This window comes from Nicotiana tabacum, chromosome 3 (assembly GCF_000715075.1).
Source record: "Nicotiana tabacum cultivar K326 chromosome 3, ASM71507v2, whole genome shotgun sequence".
Lineage (NCBI taxonomy): Eukaryota > Viridiplantae > Streptophyta > Magnoliopsida > Solanales > Solanaceae > Nicotiana > Nicotiana tabacum.
The window spans coordinates 3,364,990-3,384,244 of NC_134082.1; the positions used below are offsets into that span (position 1 = coordinate 3,364,990).

At 38.3% G+C, this 19,255-nt stretch overlaps 2 protein-coding genes, 1 long non-coding RNA gene and 1 pseudogene across 3 annotated transcripts; 2 read left to right on the top strand and 2 right to left on the bottom strand.

Annotated features, from left to right (window-relative positions):
* The window catches only part of LOC142174678 (putative indole-3-pyruvate monooxygenase YUCCA10), a 345,285-nt pseudogene that overhangs the window by 321,275 nt on the left and 4,755 nt on the right, over positions 1-19,255 (top strand).
* LOC142179609 (putative late blight resistance protein homolog R1B-16) lies at positions 11,610-14,199 on the bottom strand. Its single transcript, XM_075250609.1, has 4 exons — positions 14,193-14,199; positions 12,556-13,860; positions 12,063-12,208; positions 11,610-11,962 (listed from the first exon to the last, which is right to left on the bottom strand). Exons 1-2 carry the CDS (start codon positions 14,197-14,199, stop codon positions 12,590-12,592), a joined length of 1,278 nt encoding a protein of 425 aa, XP_075106710.1. The 3' UTR covers positions 11,610-11,962; positions 12,063-12,208; positions 12,556-12,589.
* Positions 12,590-18,967, bottom strand: LOC142179608 (putative late blight resistance protein homolog R1B-16). The gene is made up of 2 exons (XM_075250608.1): positions 18,182-18,967; positions 12,590-13,943 (listed from the first exon to the last, which is right to left on the bottom strand). Exons 1-2 carry the CDS (start codon positions 18,958-18,960, stop codon positions 12,590-12,592), a joined length of 2,133 nt encoding a protein of 710 aa, XP_075106709.1. The 5' UTR covers positions 18,961-18,967.
* On the top strand, positions 14,519-16,702 carry LOC142179362 (uncharacterized). Its single transcript, XR_012707366.1, has 2 exons — positions 14,519-15,147; positions 16,443-16,702. It is a non-coding gene; the product is annotated as an uncharacterized LOC142179362 (long non-coding RNA).

The following is a 19,255-nucleotide window of genomic DNA, read 5'->3' on the forward strand; positions in this document are numbered from 1 at the left end:
CTTTTGAAGATTGCTTCTAAGGAACAAAGAACTTGGAAGTCAATTTCTTCCTTACATGGCTGGAAGGTCAAAACCCATGGTATGCCCCTTTTTATATGTTTTTTTTTACATGTTAAGCATTTTTTCCTTAATTTTGATCATGTATATCCATCCTTTAATCAGGATTTGGTGTTAGAGGAATGACGGCTGAAGTAGCTATGGCCATTCGCATGTCTGCGAATGTTGCTCTTGATTTGGATAAGGCTCGAACCTTGCTGTCAAAGAGGAAAGCAATAAAGGAAAGTTCTGAAGAAGAAGAAGAGGAGGGTACCTCTTTAGTCACCAGACCAAGGGTCAGGAGGCGGATAATCATTGATGATGAAATTGAAGATACTCCTGCTCGAACCTCCACCACCGAGCCTGTTTTGACTCTCTCTGACGAGGACACCGAACCAAGAGATAATAATGAGTCAATTCAGCATCTTTTTTATAGTGGTTTCAAGAGTAGCGAGCTCGGACATGTTTTTGATGAAGCTCCTCTTTCCTCATTCATTCCTATTTCCTCCATTCCTCTGCCAACCGCAAGTATTTCTTTACCAGTTTTGACGACTTCCGTTCTTTTGCCAGTTTCTACCGCTCCTATATTCGTTCCCTTAGCAGTTTCTACTGCTCTTGCTTCTGCTTCTGCATTGGTTTTTACATCTTCTCCTTACATTCCTTCCATTCCTTCCATTGCTCCACTTCCCTCTATTCATAGTACAGAGACGGGTTCTAGCAGTGGAAGTATGACTATGAGAAGCGTTACTCTGGAAGTTCCTGCTAATCATAGCCTCTTAAGGAAAACTGGTAGGGCCGATGTCTGGCTTGAGCCCCTAATTGGAGATATTGAGAAGAAGAAGATGGAGAGCCATAGCTGCTTGACTCTGATGAATGACATAGTTCATTCTACTTTGAAGGTATTTTTCTTTTACCAGCAAGTTTTTTTTATTATCTTCAATCCCTCATTTCTATGAGTTGTCTCTGTAGGCTAACCTCATTGGCACGGAATTAATGGGAAGAATTTCCCTTCTGGAAAGAAAAGTCCGAGAGTCTGAAAAAACTGTCCATGAGGCTGAAGAAACAGCTAGGGGAGCCCAGCTTGAAGCAGCCAATTGGAAAGAACAGTTTGAGAATGCTCAAGGGACCATAGAAGAGTTGCAAGAAAATAAGAACCTCCTTGAGCAGCAAAATCGTGGCTTGACTTCTGAACTGGCAACTGTCAAGGCTTCTTCAAGCCAATTTAAAAGAGACAAAGAGCTTTTGGAATGCTCTTTGTTAGAACAATTATCCAAGGCTAGCGAAGAAATTAGGGAGCTTAAGGCACTTTTGGCCAAGAAGGAAGAGTATGCAGGAGAGTTAGTGCAAAGCTTGACTCAAGCTCAGTTCCCATTTAGCTGAGTACCAAATCTTAAAAAATGATCTTGCTATGTGGGAAAAGGAATACGGACTTCTGGAGGAGAATTTCAACATTGAGGTGAGTTGGGCTTTCCTGAAATCTCGCCGTGATGCTTTGACAGAAGCTACTCAGGAAGGTTTTGACTTGCAGTCTGAGCTGGCCAAAGTTGTAGATACCATTGAGAAAAGTCAGCAATCTACCGATACTCCTTCCCCTGTACTCGAAGCTCCTGGAACGGAAGAACCTTTAAGTGAAGAAGTGGCTACCGCAGCAATTCCTGCTTCCGAGGGTGAAACTTCTGATGCTCCAAACCCTTCAATAGGACACTTGTAACAAACAGACGCTTTATTGACTAAGTTTGTACTTAAGTCTTATATTCTTTTTTATATTAAGAAGTTTTATTGGTACTTATGCATATTCTATTCTTGCCTATAGGACTCATGGAATAGCTTAGCATTTTTATCCTTTTAAATGCTTTATGATTCTTCTAATGGATTATCAACATGAGACTTATAAAAGAGGGCCCTTTTATTTTATCGACACTTAATGAAGAAGACGTCTCAACTTCATAATGGTGTTATAATACGATGAAAGAAATAGGAAAACACACGTTTTGTATGAAACAACTTTGGCAAGTTTTTATTCATAAACTTTAACAATTGTTTGACGGTTACATGTATTACAATGCATCTACAACTTTCTCGTAACTGTTTTTCTTGTAACAGATTTGTACATAACATAGAATAAACAAGGTTTTTCTTCATAACCTGTTTCAGTACATCGTCATGACCCCATCTTTACATATTAAGAAGGGTTTGAGGGATGACTTTGCTTATGAGTTTCGAGAGATGACTCTGTTATTCTCACAACCGCTGAAGACTTAGTAACTTTTACTCAACACTTGACTCTGTTGTTCGACATTCATATATGCATTTCTGCACGTATCTATGTACAGTATTGTAGTCCCCCAAGTGTTTGAGCGGTGAAGTATGAAGCCTCGAGCACTTGTTTATTTCTTTTACTTTGGCCCTTTTTCCTGAAACAGAAAGATATATGGGACTCGAAGGTGCGATTATAGACGAAGACTGCCTAACTCGTGTGTATTTCCATCAGATTAATTGTAACCTTGGGCTAGGAATTTAAGTATACTCCATTTTGCCTTGCAGGTTGTGACTCATCATTTGGCACGAGTTAGGGTATTTTGCCTAGCATCTAAAATCGTTAGTAAAATATTAATAATCGAATAGATAAATTTTAACATGATGATACCTGACCGTAGGTACTTCCTCAAAAGTAATATCTTTTTAAGTGGACGGCATTCCAATGTGAAGGTAAGACTTTACCGTCCATTGTCTCCAACTGGTATGCTCCTTTTCCCGCAATGCCACGGACTTTGTAGGGTCCTTCCCATGTTGGACTTAGCTTTCCTGAGTTAGCAGCCTTTGCAGATTGGAACACCTTTTTAAGCACGAAGTCCCCAATTTTGAAAAATCTGAAGCGTGCTTTCCTATTGTAATATCGTTCTATTACTTGCTTTTGTGCTGCCATCCTTATCAATGCAGCTTCTCTTCTCCCTTCAAGTAAATCTAGGCTAACCCTCATCTCTTCATCATTAGATTCTTCCGTTGCCTGATCGTACCGTGTGCTTGGCTCACCTATTTCAACTGGAATTAAAGCTTGCGCACCATAAACCATTGAAAATGGTGTTTCTCCAGTGCCCGTTTTGGTCATTGTACGATAAGCCCATAATACTCCAGGTAACACCTCAGGCCAATTACCTTTTGAATCCTGTAACCTCTTCTTTAAGTTGTTAAGAATGACTTTGTTAGTAGATTCAGCTTGTCCATTTCTTACTGGATAGTATGGCGTAGACGTTATTCTTTTGATCTGCCAACTTTGAAGAAATTATGTGATTTGAGCTCCAATGAATTGTGGTCCATTGTCACACACGATCTCCCTTGGTACTCCAAAGCGGCATATTATATTTCGCCATATGAAGTCTTTAACTTCTTTCTCCCGTACCTGTTTAAATCCCCTGCTTCTACCCATTTAGTGAAATAATCTGTAAGTACAAGTAGAAACTTTACCTGACCTTTTGCTTGCGGAAGCGGACCTACGATGTCCATTCCCCATTTCATAAAGGGCCACGGGGCTATAACAGGATGTAGTAACTCAGCTGGTCTGTGCATATTATTGTCGTACCTCTGACATTTATCACATTTGGACACGAAACTTGTTGTCTCTTCTTCCATCTTAGGCCAATAATATCTTGTACGAATTAATGTTCTTACCAGTGACCGTCCCCCTGCGTGATTCCCACAATGTCCTTCGTGTATTTCTCTCATCACATATTCTGTTTGAGAGGGTCCGATACACCTTGCTAGTGGTCCACCGAACATCTTTCGATAAAGATTTCCTTGATATAAACAATATCGTGCAGCTTTTTTACGAAGCGCGTGAGCCTTTCCTTTGTCAATAGGCACGGTACCATGCTGTAAAAAGGCAATAATTTCGTTTCTCCAATCCCATGTTAGATGATTAAAATTTACCTCGTTTTTATCAGATTCGAGAACGGAATGAAATAGCTGTATGACTGAAGCATTTGTATTGTTTGCTACGTCTGCTGCAGATGCGAGATTTGCTAAAGCATCTGCCTCTCCATTCTCATCTCTTGGGATCTGCACTACTTTCCAAGTCTGGAATTGCTTTATTAACTCCCGTACCTTTGCAAGGTATTCTTGCATTCGTGTCTCTCTGGCTGTATAAGTCCCCAGCATTTGATTAACCACGAGTTGAGAATCACTCTTGATTATAATCTGTGTTATGCCGAGTTCTCGTACCAATTCTAAACCTGCAATTACAGCCTCATACTCTGCTTCATTGTTAGTTATAGTATGACATTTTATAGCCTGTCTAATAGTCTCACCCGCAGGTGGTACGAGGACTATTCCTAGGCCTGCTCCTTTTACATTAGATGAACCGTCAGTGAATAAAACCCAAGTCCCCGGGTTCGCTCCATTAAAAACTAATAATTCTTTTTCTGCTTCTAAATGCGTCCCCTGGCTAAAATCAGTCACGAAATCAGCTAGTACTTGAGACTTTATAGCGGTCCTGGGTTGATAAACAACTTCATATTCACTTATTTTTATAGCCCATTTTGCTAATCTTCCTGAAAGTTCGTGTTTATGCAAAATATTTTGAAGCGGAAAAGCAGTAACCACAATAATGGGATGACATTGAAAATAAGGTCTTAATTTTCTAGATGCCATGATTAAAGCTAATGCTAATTTTTCTAGCTGTGGGTATCGTGTCTCAGCATCCAATAATGACTTACTTACATAATAAATAGGAGATTGTTTACCTTGGTCCTCGCGGACTAAAACAACACTCACTGCTACTTCGGATACAGCCAGATAAAGGAGAAGTTTTTCCCCTACCCTTGGTTTTGCCAACAATGGTGGTTTTGACAAATAAGCTTTCAAATTTCTAAGGGCTTGTTGACAATCTTCATTCCATTCAAAATGATCTTGCTTTTTAAGCGTAGAGAAAAACTTAAAACACCTTTCTGAGGATTTGGAAATAAATCTTCCCAAAGCTGCAATTCTTCCCGTTAATCTTTGTACTTCCTTTTTATTAGTAAGGATATCAGGGATTTCTTCTATTGCTTTGATCTGAGAAGGATTCACTTCAATACCACGATTAGAAATAAGAAAACCCAAAAACTTACCTGATGCAACTCCAAATGCACATTTTTCTGGGTTGAGTTTCATATTAAATTTTTGCAAAATTTCAAACGTAACAGATAGATGAGAAATATGATCATGAGATTGCTGGGTTTTGACGAGCATATCGTCTATATATACCTCCATTGTTTTCCCTAAATGTTCTTGGAACATTTTGGTGACCAACCTTTGATAGGTTGCCCCAGCATTTTTGAGACCAAAGGGCATTACTTTATAACAGTAAAAAATCCTGCGTACGCCAGTGCCTGCCTTGACTTCTTTTTCCTTGAGCTTGAAATCGCTAGCTATCCTTGTAAGTATATCCGAGTTTGTCTATCAAGGCATCACCTTCAATCAAAATGTATTTTTAAACAAACTTCTCGTCAATGAACTCATCGATCCAATACTTATGTAAGGTCTTAAAGTTGCCACTGATATGGTGTCCATCTCATTCAAATGAGTTGGTAGCCAATTTTATTGACTTGGTTTGGTTTGGTAGCCAACCTTGTTGAATTTGTATAATTTGGTAGCCAATTTTATTGACTTGGTTTGGTTTGGTAGCCAACCTTGTTGAAATTATGAAAAGGGTGTGTAAATTGTCAAATATTGTAGGCTTTAGAGAGTGAGGTTTTGGCTATAAAAGGAGAGCTTTAACTCTCATTTCTACACACCAACAAAGAGAGAAAAGAGAGAGCAAGGTATTCCATAAACTATAAGAAAATAGTTTGTGAAGAAAAATAGAGTGTGAGAGATATTGTAGTGAGGTAGAAAAAGTAAAAGAGTGTTTATTTCTTTTGATGGTGTAGTGGTCTTAGGAGTATTTTTTACTCGTTACTACACAGTGTAAAATTCCTCGCTATAGTGATATCAGTTGCTTTTCTTGGCCGTGGTTTTTCCCTTATTCAGAAGGATTTCCACCTAAAAATCTTGGTGTCATTATTGCTGCATTTCTATTATTGCTAATTTAACCATAACTTAGTGTTTTGCGTTTATCACTAATATCGGGAATACTATTTTTACGGGGTTTATTCCCAACAAGTGGTATCAGAGCCAAGGTTCTGTCTGAGTATGCTCTGTGGTTGCAGCACAGTCTGAACTTCCATATTAGAAAAGAATTACTTTGGTCTCCTAATAAATAGTATTTGTATTTGTGATAAACGATGGAAGCCAACACTAGTAGAATGGTTACCTTGAATGGCACAAATTATGTCATTTGGAAGGGCAAAATGGAAGATTTGCTCTATGTCAAGAATTTTCATCAACCTGTCTTCGCCACTGTAAAGCCTGATAATAAATCAGATGAAGAGTGGAATCTGTTACACATGTAGGTTTGCGGCTTTATTAGACAGTGGGTTGACGATAATGTTTTGAACCATATTTCTGGGGAGACACATGCTCGGACCCTATGGGAGCACCTTGAAAGTTTGTATGCTCGGAAAACTGAAAACAACAAAATGTTTTTGATAAAGAAGATGTTCGGTTTAAAATACCACGATGGTTCCGCGATGACAGATCATCTGAATAATTTTCAGGGGATCATGAACCAGTTATCTGCTATGGGCATTAAATTTGATGAAGAAATTCAAGGCTTGTTTCTACTTGGTTCCCTACCAGATTCTTGGGAAATTCTTAGAACTTCATTATCAAATTCTGCTCCAGATGGTGTGATCTCTATGGATCTTGCCAAGAGCAGCCTTCTAAATGAAGAGATGAGAAGAAAATCTCAGGGTTCCTCCTCATCAGATGTCTTGGTGACTGACTCTAGGGGGAGAAACAAGAATCGGGGTTCTCAAAATAGAGAACATAATAGAAGCAAATCCAGAAGCAGACTTAAAGATATTGAGTGCTACCATTGCGGGAAGAAAGGGTACACAAAGAAGTTCTGCCGGATTTTGAAAAAGGAGAATAGAGACAAGGAAGAACAGAAAGAAGATGGCAATCGTGTGGCCACCGTCACTACAGAAGATCTTGTTACAGTCCTTGATGCGGATCTGATAAATATTGCTTGTGATGAGTCAAGCTGGGTTGTGGACAGTGGTGTCGCACCTCATGTGACATCAAGGAAGGAATTTTTCTCATCCTATACTCAGGGTGACTTTGGAACTCTGAGTATGGGTAATGAGACTGTATCTAGGGTGGCTGGTGTTGGAACGATTTGTTTGGAAACTAGTATTGGAACTAAACTAGTTTTAAACAATGTAAAGCATGCACCTGATGTTCGTTTGCACTTGATCTCTGTTGGTGTTTTAGATGATGAAGGATATGTCAGTACCAATGGTGCTGGAAAGTGGAAGCTCACTAAGGGTTCCATGATTGTGGCTCGTGGGGAAAAGCGTCGTGGTCTATACTGGACTACAGCCTCTACCTGTGTTGATATGGTGAATGTCGTTGAGAGCCATAACTCTTCAACGTTATGGCATAAGAGGCTTAGCCACATTAGCGAGAAAGGACTAAATGTTCTGGCCAAGAAGAAATTGTTGTCAAATTTTGAAAGTGCAAAATTAGAAAAATGTGAGCACTGCTTGGCTGGAAAACAAAAAAGAGTTTCTTTCCAGTCTCATCCTCCTTCAAGAAAGACAGAGTTGCTTGAGTTGGTGCATTCAGATTTATGTGGTCCAATGAAGACAAGAACTTTGGGTGGTGCACTTTATTTTACTACCTTTATTGATGATTGTTCAAGGAAACTTTGGGCCTACATCTTGAAGACTAAAGACCAAGTGTTAGGTGTCTTTAAGCAGTTTCAGGCTTCAGTTGAAAGAGAAACTGGAAAGAAGCTGAAGTGTATTCGTACTGATAACGGTGGTGAATATTGTGGACCGTTTGACGAATACTGCAAACAATAGTGTATCAGACACCAGAAGACTCCTCCTAAGACTCCTCAGCTTAATGGTTTAGCAGAAAGGATGAACAGGACATTGATGGAAAGAGTCAGATGTTTGCTTTCTGAAGCAAAGTTGCCGAATTCCTTTTGGGGTGAGGCTTTGTTGACCGTCGCACATGTTATTAATCTATCCCCTGCGGTTGCTTTGCAAAGTGATGTTCCAAACAAAGTTTGGTATGGCAAGGATGTTTCCTATGACCACTTGAAAGTGTTTGGTTGCAAAGCTTTTGTACATATGCCTAAAGATGAGAGGTCAAAATTAACTGCCAAGACAAGGCAGTGCATCTTCATTGGTTATGGCCTTGATGAGTTTGGTTACAGGCTATATGATCCAATTGAGAAGAAGGTTGTGAGAAGCCGTGATGTTATCTTCGTGGAGGATCAAACCATTGAAGATATTAACAAAGCGGAGAAGTTAAAATCTTCAAGTTCTGAAGGTTTAGTTAATCTTGATCAAGTTCCTCATACAAATGGGGATGACGCTGGTGGGCTCAATAATGATGGTGATGCCCAGAACCATATTCCAGATCAACATATTGATGGTGATGGTAATAACAATGCTAATGTTGATGAGGTAGATGCTCATACTCATGAAGCTGTTGACGAGTTAGATATTCCACTCAGGAGGTCTTCTAGACCTCGTACTCCTTCCTCCCGTTATTCACCCAATGAGTATGTATTACTCACTGATGGGGGAGAACCTGAATGTTATGCGGAGGCTATAGAAGATGAGCACAAGGATCAATGGATTGAAGCCATGCAAGATGAGATGAAATCTCTGCATGAGAACCATACTTATGAGTTGGTGAAATTGCCTAAGGGCATAAGAGCTTTGAAGAACAAGTGGGTATTCAAAGTTAAAGCTGAAGAACATAGTTTGAAGCCCAGATACAAAGCTAGATTGGTTGTCAAGGGATTTGGTCAAAGGAAAGGTATTGACTTTGACGAAATATTTTCTCTTGTCCTAAAAATGTCCTCCATTCGGACAGATCTTGGTTTGACTGCCAGTCTTGATTTGGAGATTGAGCAGATGGATGTGAAGACTGCTTTTCTTCACGGTGATTTAGAAGAGGAGATTTATATGGAACAACCTGAAGGCTTCAAGGCAAAAGGTAAAGAAAATCTTGTATGCAAACTTAAGAAGAGTCTATATGGATTGAAGCAAGCTCCCAGATAGTGGTATAAGAAGTTTGAGTCTGTTATGGGGGAGCAAGGCTACAAGAAGACTTCTTCAGATCACTGTTTGTTTGTACAAAGATTTTCTGATGACGATTTTATCATCCTCTTGCTATATGTGGATGATATATTGATTGTGGGCAGGAATTCTTCTAAGATTGACGAGTTGAAGAAACAGTTGAATAAGTTTTTTGCAATGAAAGACTTGGGTCATGCTAAGCAGATTTTGGGCATGTGAATTACTCGTTCGAGAAACGAAAGGAAGCTTTACTTGTCACAGGAGAAGTACATAGAACGTGTACTGGAGCGCTTCAATATGAAAAGTGCTAAGTTGGTTCGCACACCTCTTCCAGGTCATCTGAAGTTGAGCAAGAAGATGTGTCCAACAATAACGGAGGAAAAAGAGAGAATGGCCAAGATTCCCTATTCCTCTGCCGTTGGATGTTTGATGTATGCAATGGTATGTACTCGACCAGATATTGCTCATGCAGTCGGTGTTGTTAGCAGATTTCTCGAAAATCCAAGAAAAGAGCATTGGGAAGCTGTAAAGTGGATACTCAGGATCTAAGAGGAAGCTCACGTGAATGCTTATGTTTTGGAGGATCAAATCCAATTTTGAAGGGTTATACAGATTCTGATATGGCAGGTGACCTTGATAACAGAAAATCCACTACTGGATATTTGTTTACTTTTTTAGGGGGAGCTATATCATGGCAGTCGAAGTTGCAGAAGTGTGTTGCAATAGCTACAACTGAAGCGGAGTATATTGTGGTTACTAAAGCTGGCAAAGAGATGATATGGCTCAAGAGATTTCTTCAAGAACTTGGATTGCGACAGATGGAGTATGTTGTCTATTGCGACAGTTAGAGTGCAATAGACCTGAGCAAAAACTCTATGTACCATGCGAGAACAAAACACATTGACGTCAGATATCATTGGATTCGTGAGCAAGTGGAGAACGAATCACTTCAAGTCAAAAAGATTCACACGAGTGAAAATCCTGCAGATATGTTGACCAAGGTGGTACCAAGAGACAAGTTCGAGTTATGCAAAGAACTTGTCAGCATGCACTCAAACTAGAAGACAGTGCTACCTCCTCTAGATGAATGAGGCTGGAGGGGGAGATTGATATGGTGTCCATCTCATTCAAATGAGTTGGTAGCCAATTTTATTGACTTGGTTTGGTTTGGTAGCCAACCTTGTTGAATTTGTATAATTTGGTAGCCAATTTTATTGACTTGGTTTGGTTTGGTAGCCAACCTTGTTGAAATTATGAAAAGGGTGTGTAAATTGTCAAATATTGTAGGCTTTAGAGAGTGAGGTTTTGGCTATAAAAGGAGAGCTTTAACTCTCATTTCTACACACCAACAAAGAGAGAAAAGAGAGAGCAAGGTATTCCATAAACTATAAGAAAATAGTTTGTGAAGAAAAATAGAGTGTGAGAGATATTGTAGTGAGGTGGAAAAAGCAAAAGAGTGTTTATTTCTTTTGAGGGTGTAGTGGTCTTAGGAGTATTTTTTACTCGTTACTACACAGTGTAAAATTCCTCGCTATAGTGATATCAGTTGCTTTTCTTGGCCGTGGTTTTTCCCTTATTCAGAAGGGTTTCCACGTAAAAATCTTGGTGTCATTATTGCTGCATTTCTATTCTTGTTGATTTAACCATAACTTAGTGTTTTGCGTTTATCACTAATATCGGGAATACTATTTTTACGGGGTTTATTCCCAACAGCCACCAACATAAAAGAAGCCACGGTTAAAAAATACTAAAGATTAAAAAGGGAGTCTAATCAACACCTCCATTACCCTGGAAAAATTCAATACTTTTTAATAGCTTGTGGCATCCACTTTGGCATAAAATTGTGAGAATCAACGATGAAACCACCTCTTTACTTGTAAATAATTCTATGTATATGAGATTGGAATAATAAATTTTAGTATATACATTGATAGTGAGAAAAGTTTTTGCACCATTTGTGTTATTGTAAATGTTTATTTACAATTTCAGTGCATAAAGTTAAACCTCAAAAAACAAAATACTACAGAGCAAGTTCAAAAATGTATAGGCACTGCAGTTTTACTTGAGTTAGAGATCTAGAGTATGCAACATTTATGAGGATTTATTCTCTCATTCACTCTCCCCTCTCAGACCCTCATCTTGTACCACAAAGTAATGTATAAAGAAACTATTCAGAACTGCTTGTGAACACGATCCATTGTTGGGCGTCTGGGAAGGGTAATGTGTACGCAGACGTTACCATTATACATATTAGTATATAGCCACACTAGAAAGCAGAAAAGAAGACAATTTTAACTATTTTTAATCTCTATAGTCTCAACATCCACCACCACCTCCACCGCCACATCCACCACCTCCGCCTCCACAGCCACCACCTCCACCCCAACTGCTGCTGCTAATCCCTCCACCTCCTCCACCACCTCCACTCCAACTGCTCGTCCGTCCACCACTACCACCACTATAACCACTAGTGATAGCTGTTCACAAGCACTGAAGAGAGATTTCTGAATAGTTTACAAGCAGCTCACAACTTTTCACATCATGAGTTAGCTTTTGCAGCCAAAGTTGGCGAGTCCGTGACAGAGTGCTATCGAAGCTTAGCATCACCAAAACTAGTACAGCAGTTAAGCCGGGCTATTGAACAACAATCAAGGCATTGTCGATTTGGGAGGGACGAAAGTGTGAGCTTCTTGTTTGTTGTTTCACAGAAGACGGAGCAAAATTATCTACACATCTAGAGCTAACTGCAACTGCAGAACAATAAGCATATGGATCAGTGTCTGAAGGAGATAATGCCACTTCCTAAAGCATTAGGATTAGTACATTTTTCTGAAGTTTGCGATGGGATACCATGCGTTAGTAGGCACTGGAGGATTATAATAACATTTACTGTTGCACATGAGGTCAAATATTGTACAGCAGCTCCTATTGAAACATCTTGATCAAAGATACAACAGCCTCAACTCCAAATGCGTCGATGGGCTGATTCTTGCAGCCTGCATCACAATTAATCAATATCTGAGTGAATATTATCCCATCATTGTGCAGAGTTAGCAATCCCATGTATGTTTCTGTACTTGAGGAGTAACATATGATATGCAAACAATTCAAGCCATGCCGAAGAAGAAAGGAGATTATACAAGAACAACAATTTGAAAGAACAAATGCTGGAATATATTTACCCACAAAATGAAGAAAAGAAGAACGGAAATAGCTGGGAGAATGCATCACAATTTAGATGTCTGAGGATGTATTCCTTAGATGCCTTTTGCAAAAGAAAATTACACTAGTCAAACTCTGCCACATATAATGAAAATGAGGTAATAAATTCGTCTATACTCACATATTTTCTCAGGGTAAAAGTGCGCAGGACTTGATCAGTTATAAACAAGGACCAGAATATCCCTATTCATATCTTCAGCTTCTTGCTTAATCTTCACAGCAGATTCTTCCAGTTGAGGGCTCCTCCGTAATTCGATACTTTTTAATGAACAAATATCCCCGAAACTTGGTGGAATCTGCTCAAGCTTACGACAGTCCCGCAGTCGTAATTTCTCAAGCGCGGGAAAGGATTCCTCTCTAACCTCCCACTTAGCAAGATTCACTCTCGGCAATGTCAAACATTTGAGATTCTGGAAGGTGTCTTCCTCCTCCATGTTCCATTCTTCCCCCTCGATGAATGCACTTTTAAGGTACAACTCTCCAAGATTGGACAGTCTTCCTATTGTTGATAATGAATCGGATGTCAGACGAAATTCACACAAACACAACATTTTCACACTCGAAGGGAAGTGAAAATCCCAAAGCCGATTTGTCTCTACAGCGAGTGCACTATCATTTGAATTTGAACTTTTAAAAGTTACTTTGAGAGATTCTAGTTCATTTAGGAATTCCAATTTCGGGAACCAATATTGCCCTGTTGAACAATCCCATGATTCCTTGAGATCAAATCGAAGCTCTTGAAGATTAAGAAACCTTTTGAAAATATCCTCTATATCTTTCGAATTGGAAAGCTCTAGTCCCCGTAATAATCTCGAGCTCACTAACTTTGAGTCATCTGCTACCAGTATTGGTTCATGTGCATCCAAATCAAAGAAAGAACAACTATCTATGCCCAGCACTCGCAACTTTACAAGATTCCAAATTATTGGTAATAGCACCAAGGGTGGTCCGTAATTATTCACCAACAAAATTTCCAGATTCCAGAGATTTGAAAAAGACGAAGGCAGAGAGTAAACTTCTGTCTGAATGTTTAAGTACCTCAAATGAACCAATGTGCATATTTCATTCAGCAAACAATCATTTACCGCGATAGAAAATCTATCCACTTGCAATACTCTAAGAAGCCTCAAGTGTCTTAGGTGACATATATCATAATGACATATGTCATGATATACGTGTCCAGATATCCTCAAAGAATAGAGGTTTTTATAACCAGAATTCCTTTTATTTTTTGAATCGAACAGGACAAAATTGTTATGCCCAAAGTGCCACTTACGATATTCAATGTTCATTTGACGTGGCATCAGATCTGAAGAAGATGATGATGGAGCACTTGAACTTATCTCGCCAAACAACTTTTCCTCTCTTGCTTTTATCAAACAAAAGTCATGCACAAGATCATGAATTTGGCAAGTCCGATCATCACCTATTTCATTGAAAGAAATTACCAAGCTACTGGAAATTAAATTATCCAGATAAATCTCAATAAGTTCTTCCACACTTTTTGTGAGCACGTGATTTTTGCCCCATACGAACTACTCCCAAAGAAATCAAAAATAATAAACATTGTCGATTTTATTGTATGCATTTTTGTTGAATTTTTATGTTATTTTATGTCATTATTTGCCTATGTCCGTGCATATTTATGTGTTTAAATAAATGAAGAATGAAAAATATGTTGCATTTTGGATTTAATTGTACAATTAGGATTAATTAAGTAAGTTTTACAAATATAAAAAATCACAAAAAATAACGTACTTCGCATTTTAGTGTTTAATATCAAAATTGTGTAAGTTTATTAGTATTTGATTATGTGTGATAATTATTATTTAGATTAGTATTCTAGGATAATTTGATCAAGGTTAAAATTAGGTTTGCATTTTTATTGAAAAGAAAATGAAAAGAAAAAAAAGAAGAAGAAAGAATTAGTCTTCTTAATTAAAAGACCCTATTTGGGCCAATTACAACCCAATTCACCCCAAGCCCAAACTAAACACCCTTATACCTACCTAAATCAGCCCCAACCCACCGGTCAACCCGACCCGGTCCACTACCTCTAGACAAACGACCCCCACTCCATTTCATTTTTCATTTCCCCATCTTCTTCAACCCTAATTAGAGCCACCACCCCCAAATAACACCTCCCAGACCATCGTCCTCTCCACGCCTCCCAACCCCGTCTTCTTCGTTTCCCCACCCAACAAATGACCTCAACCAGTGGCGCCACAACTCCCTCCTCCATCTCCAACCACGAACCAGACGACTCCACCCAGCCTCGTCGCCGAACAGCCACCAAATTCGCGGCGTGTTCAGCCTGAAAATCACGCACACACACACGTAAACATAGGGAGAGAACAAGAGCGAAAGAGATGAACTAATTTTCTCATCTCTAATCCACATAGAGGAAACGGACAGAAACAGGGGCAGGGTTAGCATTTCTCTTTGCTTTATGGATTGTTTACGTTGCTTTAACCTTGCCGCGAGACTAGCTTGTGCGTTCACTAGTGACGAGATGGAGTTTGTTTGAGTCAAAGTTGAATTTGCTAATTTTGAGTCGCTGTCGAGGTTCGGAGTCACATTTCGCAGAATCGTTATTTCCGGTTTGAGGTCCGTGTTGCATCTGTGGTTCAAATTTCAGTTATGTCACTTGTTGTAGCCATGTTGGCGTCCAGAAGTTGTGAAGTTGAAAACTCTCATTAATTGGCAACACTAGGTTCAATTCTTTCCTATCTCTTTTAATTTCATATACATGGTTTTGATGATTGAGTTGATATGGTTTAATTTGTGCATAAGTTTGAATCTGTATAGCAATAGATGGGTTTTGGTTGCTCTGTAAAGGAAAATGTCCTCTTCTTACTTTACTGTCATGTTGTAAATATGGATGTTTACCTTATAGTGCAAAGGTAGAATTGCAATCTTCATGTTCTAATTGATTTAGGAAAATCAAGTTAGATACCGTAAAGATAAGACTTGCGCCATTAGTATTCCAAATGATATTCAAATTAAGTTGCTGGCCAAATACTTGTTATAGGAAATGTTGGAGTATTTTATGTCTTTTCCTAGAACATGTTTTCTGGACAGTTTACACCCTTACTGCACAAATGCTGGTGGATTAAATGTAGTTAAAAAGCTGCAGTTATAGATTTTTTTTTCTTTCGTAGTTGCTCTCTGCGGATTTGAAGTTGTTCATTTAGCTATTTGCCCGTATGTTTGCTCGAATTAGTTATAGCTGGACATAATGGCTTGCTATTCATCAACTGATTTTTAATAACAACACTAGGATAGTGTGTCACTAATTCAGCAAGTAGACAATTAAAAAATGGAAAAGGAGATTGGTAATGGAAGTTGCACTAACTAATTAATTAATAAGGGAAGGGACACTTGTAATGAGAAAGGCACTGGTTGATTTTAGGGGATTGAAATGGGCATTAGTAGTAAAATAAGAAGGCACTAGGGTAGTGGGGTAATTAAAAACTGAAAAGATAAGTTGTTAGTGGCAAATGCACTAATGGAATGCCCACTTTAGAGAGCTGGAAATCAGAATAAAAGGGAGGTAGAACACAAGAAAGAGGAGGATCTGAAATTGTAAGAAAAAAAACCTCAAAAATAGAGAGGTCAAGGGAGCTTAACAATCTGACGGAGAGCAATAGAGAGGGACAACCTTGTACAGTTTGAAAACCTGAGTGAGGAAGTTGAGAAATCCAGAAGAAATGATATAAAAGTATAGAAAACTGTATTGTTGGTTTAAGTTTGATCGTCTGATCTCTCTTAACTCACTCTTCTTGAACTATTTTCATCAATTTGAAGAGCTAAATTTAGTTTGCATTCAAGTAATTGGACCCTGCTTGGTGTGGTTTTGTTGATTGTGTTCCATTGATATACTATTGGTTCTAAATTGTGAGTTTTAAGTTGGTCCTCTTTAGTCATTTGTGCTTGCTGAACACTGATTCTTGTTGCTGCTGAGTCTGCTAAATCTCACCCCCCCCCTATTTGTTTTCCTCTTTCCAGGTATATCTTGATCTTATGGATATCATTTGAGGTATAAACTTGAATCATGAATTAAGAATGAGAAAGCTAGTCTACACCCTTTCTTCTTTTAATATACTATCACTGTGTTCTTTTGAGTTTTCAATTAGTATATTCTGCCCAAAAGAGGGTTTGTAATTAAGAGTTAAATCACATAGTTTTGTGTAATTACTTTCCTCTTTATTGTGACTGTTGGACGCTGTAGCTATTCTATAAACTCGTTGTTTTAGAGTTTTGTTCAATCAAGTATTCTGCTTAAATCTTATGAGTTTAGGAAATGAATGAATATTTTCATGATGGTATGATTGTTGTAGTGAAGTTAAGTTGTGGTTTATGGTTTCATTTCATTTTCTTGTTAATGGATTTATCATGCTATCCATGGGTCTCCCTCTTTTAATTTTATTTGGTCTAATATTGCTTGTTTGTTGCATTGAAGTACCGCATCCAAGGTGAAAAGAATGACTTTTTCCTATATATTTTTTATTTGACTAGTACATGAGATTTAATATTTTCAAGAAATATTTAAATATTGATGGCATGAATTTCAGTGGACAAAACTCACTTCTCACCATTGTAAACCGATATATTTTCATGGCAACCACAAGAATCTGTTCTCATGTGAAAAAAGGGATTGGCAAAACTAAGAAGAAAGAAAGGATTGAAGTTGTATAGAGGTGATTAAAAGCCTAGTCTCATTTCTTTCTATTTTTGGGTCAAAAATAGTACGTACCAACTACTAGAAGATTTTGTATATTAATTTTTCTTTTATTTTTATTTTTTGACATATAACTTAGTTTAATCCCAATAAAAGCTTTTTCTTCCACTAAAAAAAACCCTTATTCCCAAGCCGCTTTATTAAGATTGGGTAAGTATTTTATGCAATACTATATAGAGTGTGCCGATTTTGTTTAGATGATGGTCCGAATTCGTCTATTTATTCTGACCAGATAAAGATTATTGCATGAAATATCTTGCACCATATTTGCTTAAACGAATCATGTATTGCTTAGGCAAGGAGCAAATCATGAATATCGTAGTTTGCTCGAGGCGCGCCATACTAATTAAGAAATAACGAAATCTTGGCCCTCGTTTTTAGTCAAAGTGTCGTTTAATCCTTAGAATTTGAGGTGTGTCATTTAGTAAATTTCATGACCCTCGTAAATTGCAAACGTGTTAGTATCATTAGGCGCGTTTTTAATAATATTACTTTCCTAAACTTGGGTGCGCATTTATGCGACCTAAATCCAAATCTCAACGGAGTCGAAACGTATTAACAACCACGAGTACATTGATTGTGATGTGGTTCGAGATGCATTTTTACGACGTTGCAATTCTATTAAAAATAATAATAAAAGCGGTTTAAACTTAATAAAAGCACACAAGATATAACGTGTATAAAAATCAGATATTTAGCCATTACAACAATTTAAGCGACCGTGCTAGAACCACGGGATTCGGGGTGCCTAACACCTTCCCTCGGGTCAACAGAATTCCTTACTTAGAATTTCTGGTTCGCAGACTTCATTCGGAAAGTCGAATATTTTTCTCAAATTGGGATTCAAGATAAACCGGCGAATTGGGACACTAAAAGCCAAACCTTTCCCAAGTGGCGACTCTGAAAAAAATAAATAATCCCATTTTCGAATAATATCACTTAAATTGAAAAAACTCTCTTATATCACCCTCGGGTGTGTAAAAAGGAGGTGTGACCCTTTTTTATCTCTCTCTGCTCCAAAAATCCTTCAGCAAGCGATAAAACTTCCAAATTACGGACGGGAATTGCTTCGTCCTTTGGAAAACTCGCAAGGTGAATCAAGCACGACTTTAAGGGATCAGGTATTTCATAACTTAATGCTATAATCTTCATCACGTCCTCTTCTTTCTGGAAAATAAAGGAATTCAAATTATTTCGAACTTCAACCCATACACTCCTTTTCTTTTCCTTCCCTGCAATGACTCCAGCAATCAAATCAACCACCAAAGGAAGCCGTTTACAGTTTTGGACTATCTCTTCTCCAACATCCAGTAGTTCATCAGGGCAACTTTCTTTTCCAAAGACCTTTTTCTCTAATAACTCCCAACTTTCTTCTAGGTTTAGCAATCGAAGGTCAATAGGATCACTGTGGCGTTGTGCATGCACAGCCACTTTCTTTTCTCGAGTCGTCAAAATAATTCGACTTCCTTTCTCAACTCCAGGAAAAGGCCTTGTCAACTCATCCCATGCTGTAGTGTCCCACAAATCATCTAAGACTATAAGGTACCTCTTTCCAAACAAATGTTTCCGTAGCTTATCAGCAACATCAATATTCTCACCGAATTTCAAAGCTGAGCCAACAACTTGATTAAAAAGTTTTTCCAGTAACGCCATCTCGTCATACTTTTGATCGACTGTACACCATGCACGGATGTCAAAATGACTAGAAACTGACTTATCATTATACACTTTGTACGCTCCATGTAGTTTTACCCGAACCGGGCATGCCAGTGATCGAAATGACATCTAGCGTTTTTTGTCCACTGGTGAGCTTCCTAATTATCAAGGATGTCTCCTCTTTAAAACCTACGATTATTTTACTAGGTATTGATGACTTGCGCTCAACTAGCTTGTTGGGAGAGTTCACAACAATGACGCCCATGTTCTCGGGATTCTTCTCAAATAAATTTAAGACCCCTTCTTTGATAAGATTGATCTTTTCTAAGGAAAAGGAAAGTGAGAAAATAAGATGTAAGAGACCATTGTCTCTTACAATAATTGAATCAATGACATATTTTGTCTCATATGCCACATCTAAAAC

Bases quoted from the DNA above. Each gene is read 5' to 3' on its own strand.
- LOC142179608 (XM_075250608.1), bottom strand. From the start codon at position 18,960: ATGTCATTTCGATCACTGGCATGCCCGGTTCGGGTAAAACTACATGGA. The intron at 13,944-18,181 runs GATAAAAAAGGG...AAATCACGTGCT, and splicing joins GGATTTTTGGAGCAGAGAGA to CACAAAAAGTGTGGAAGAAC.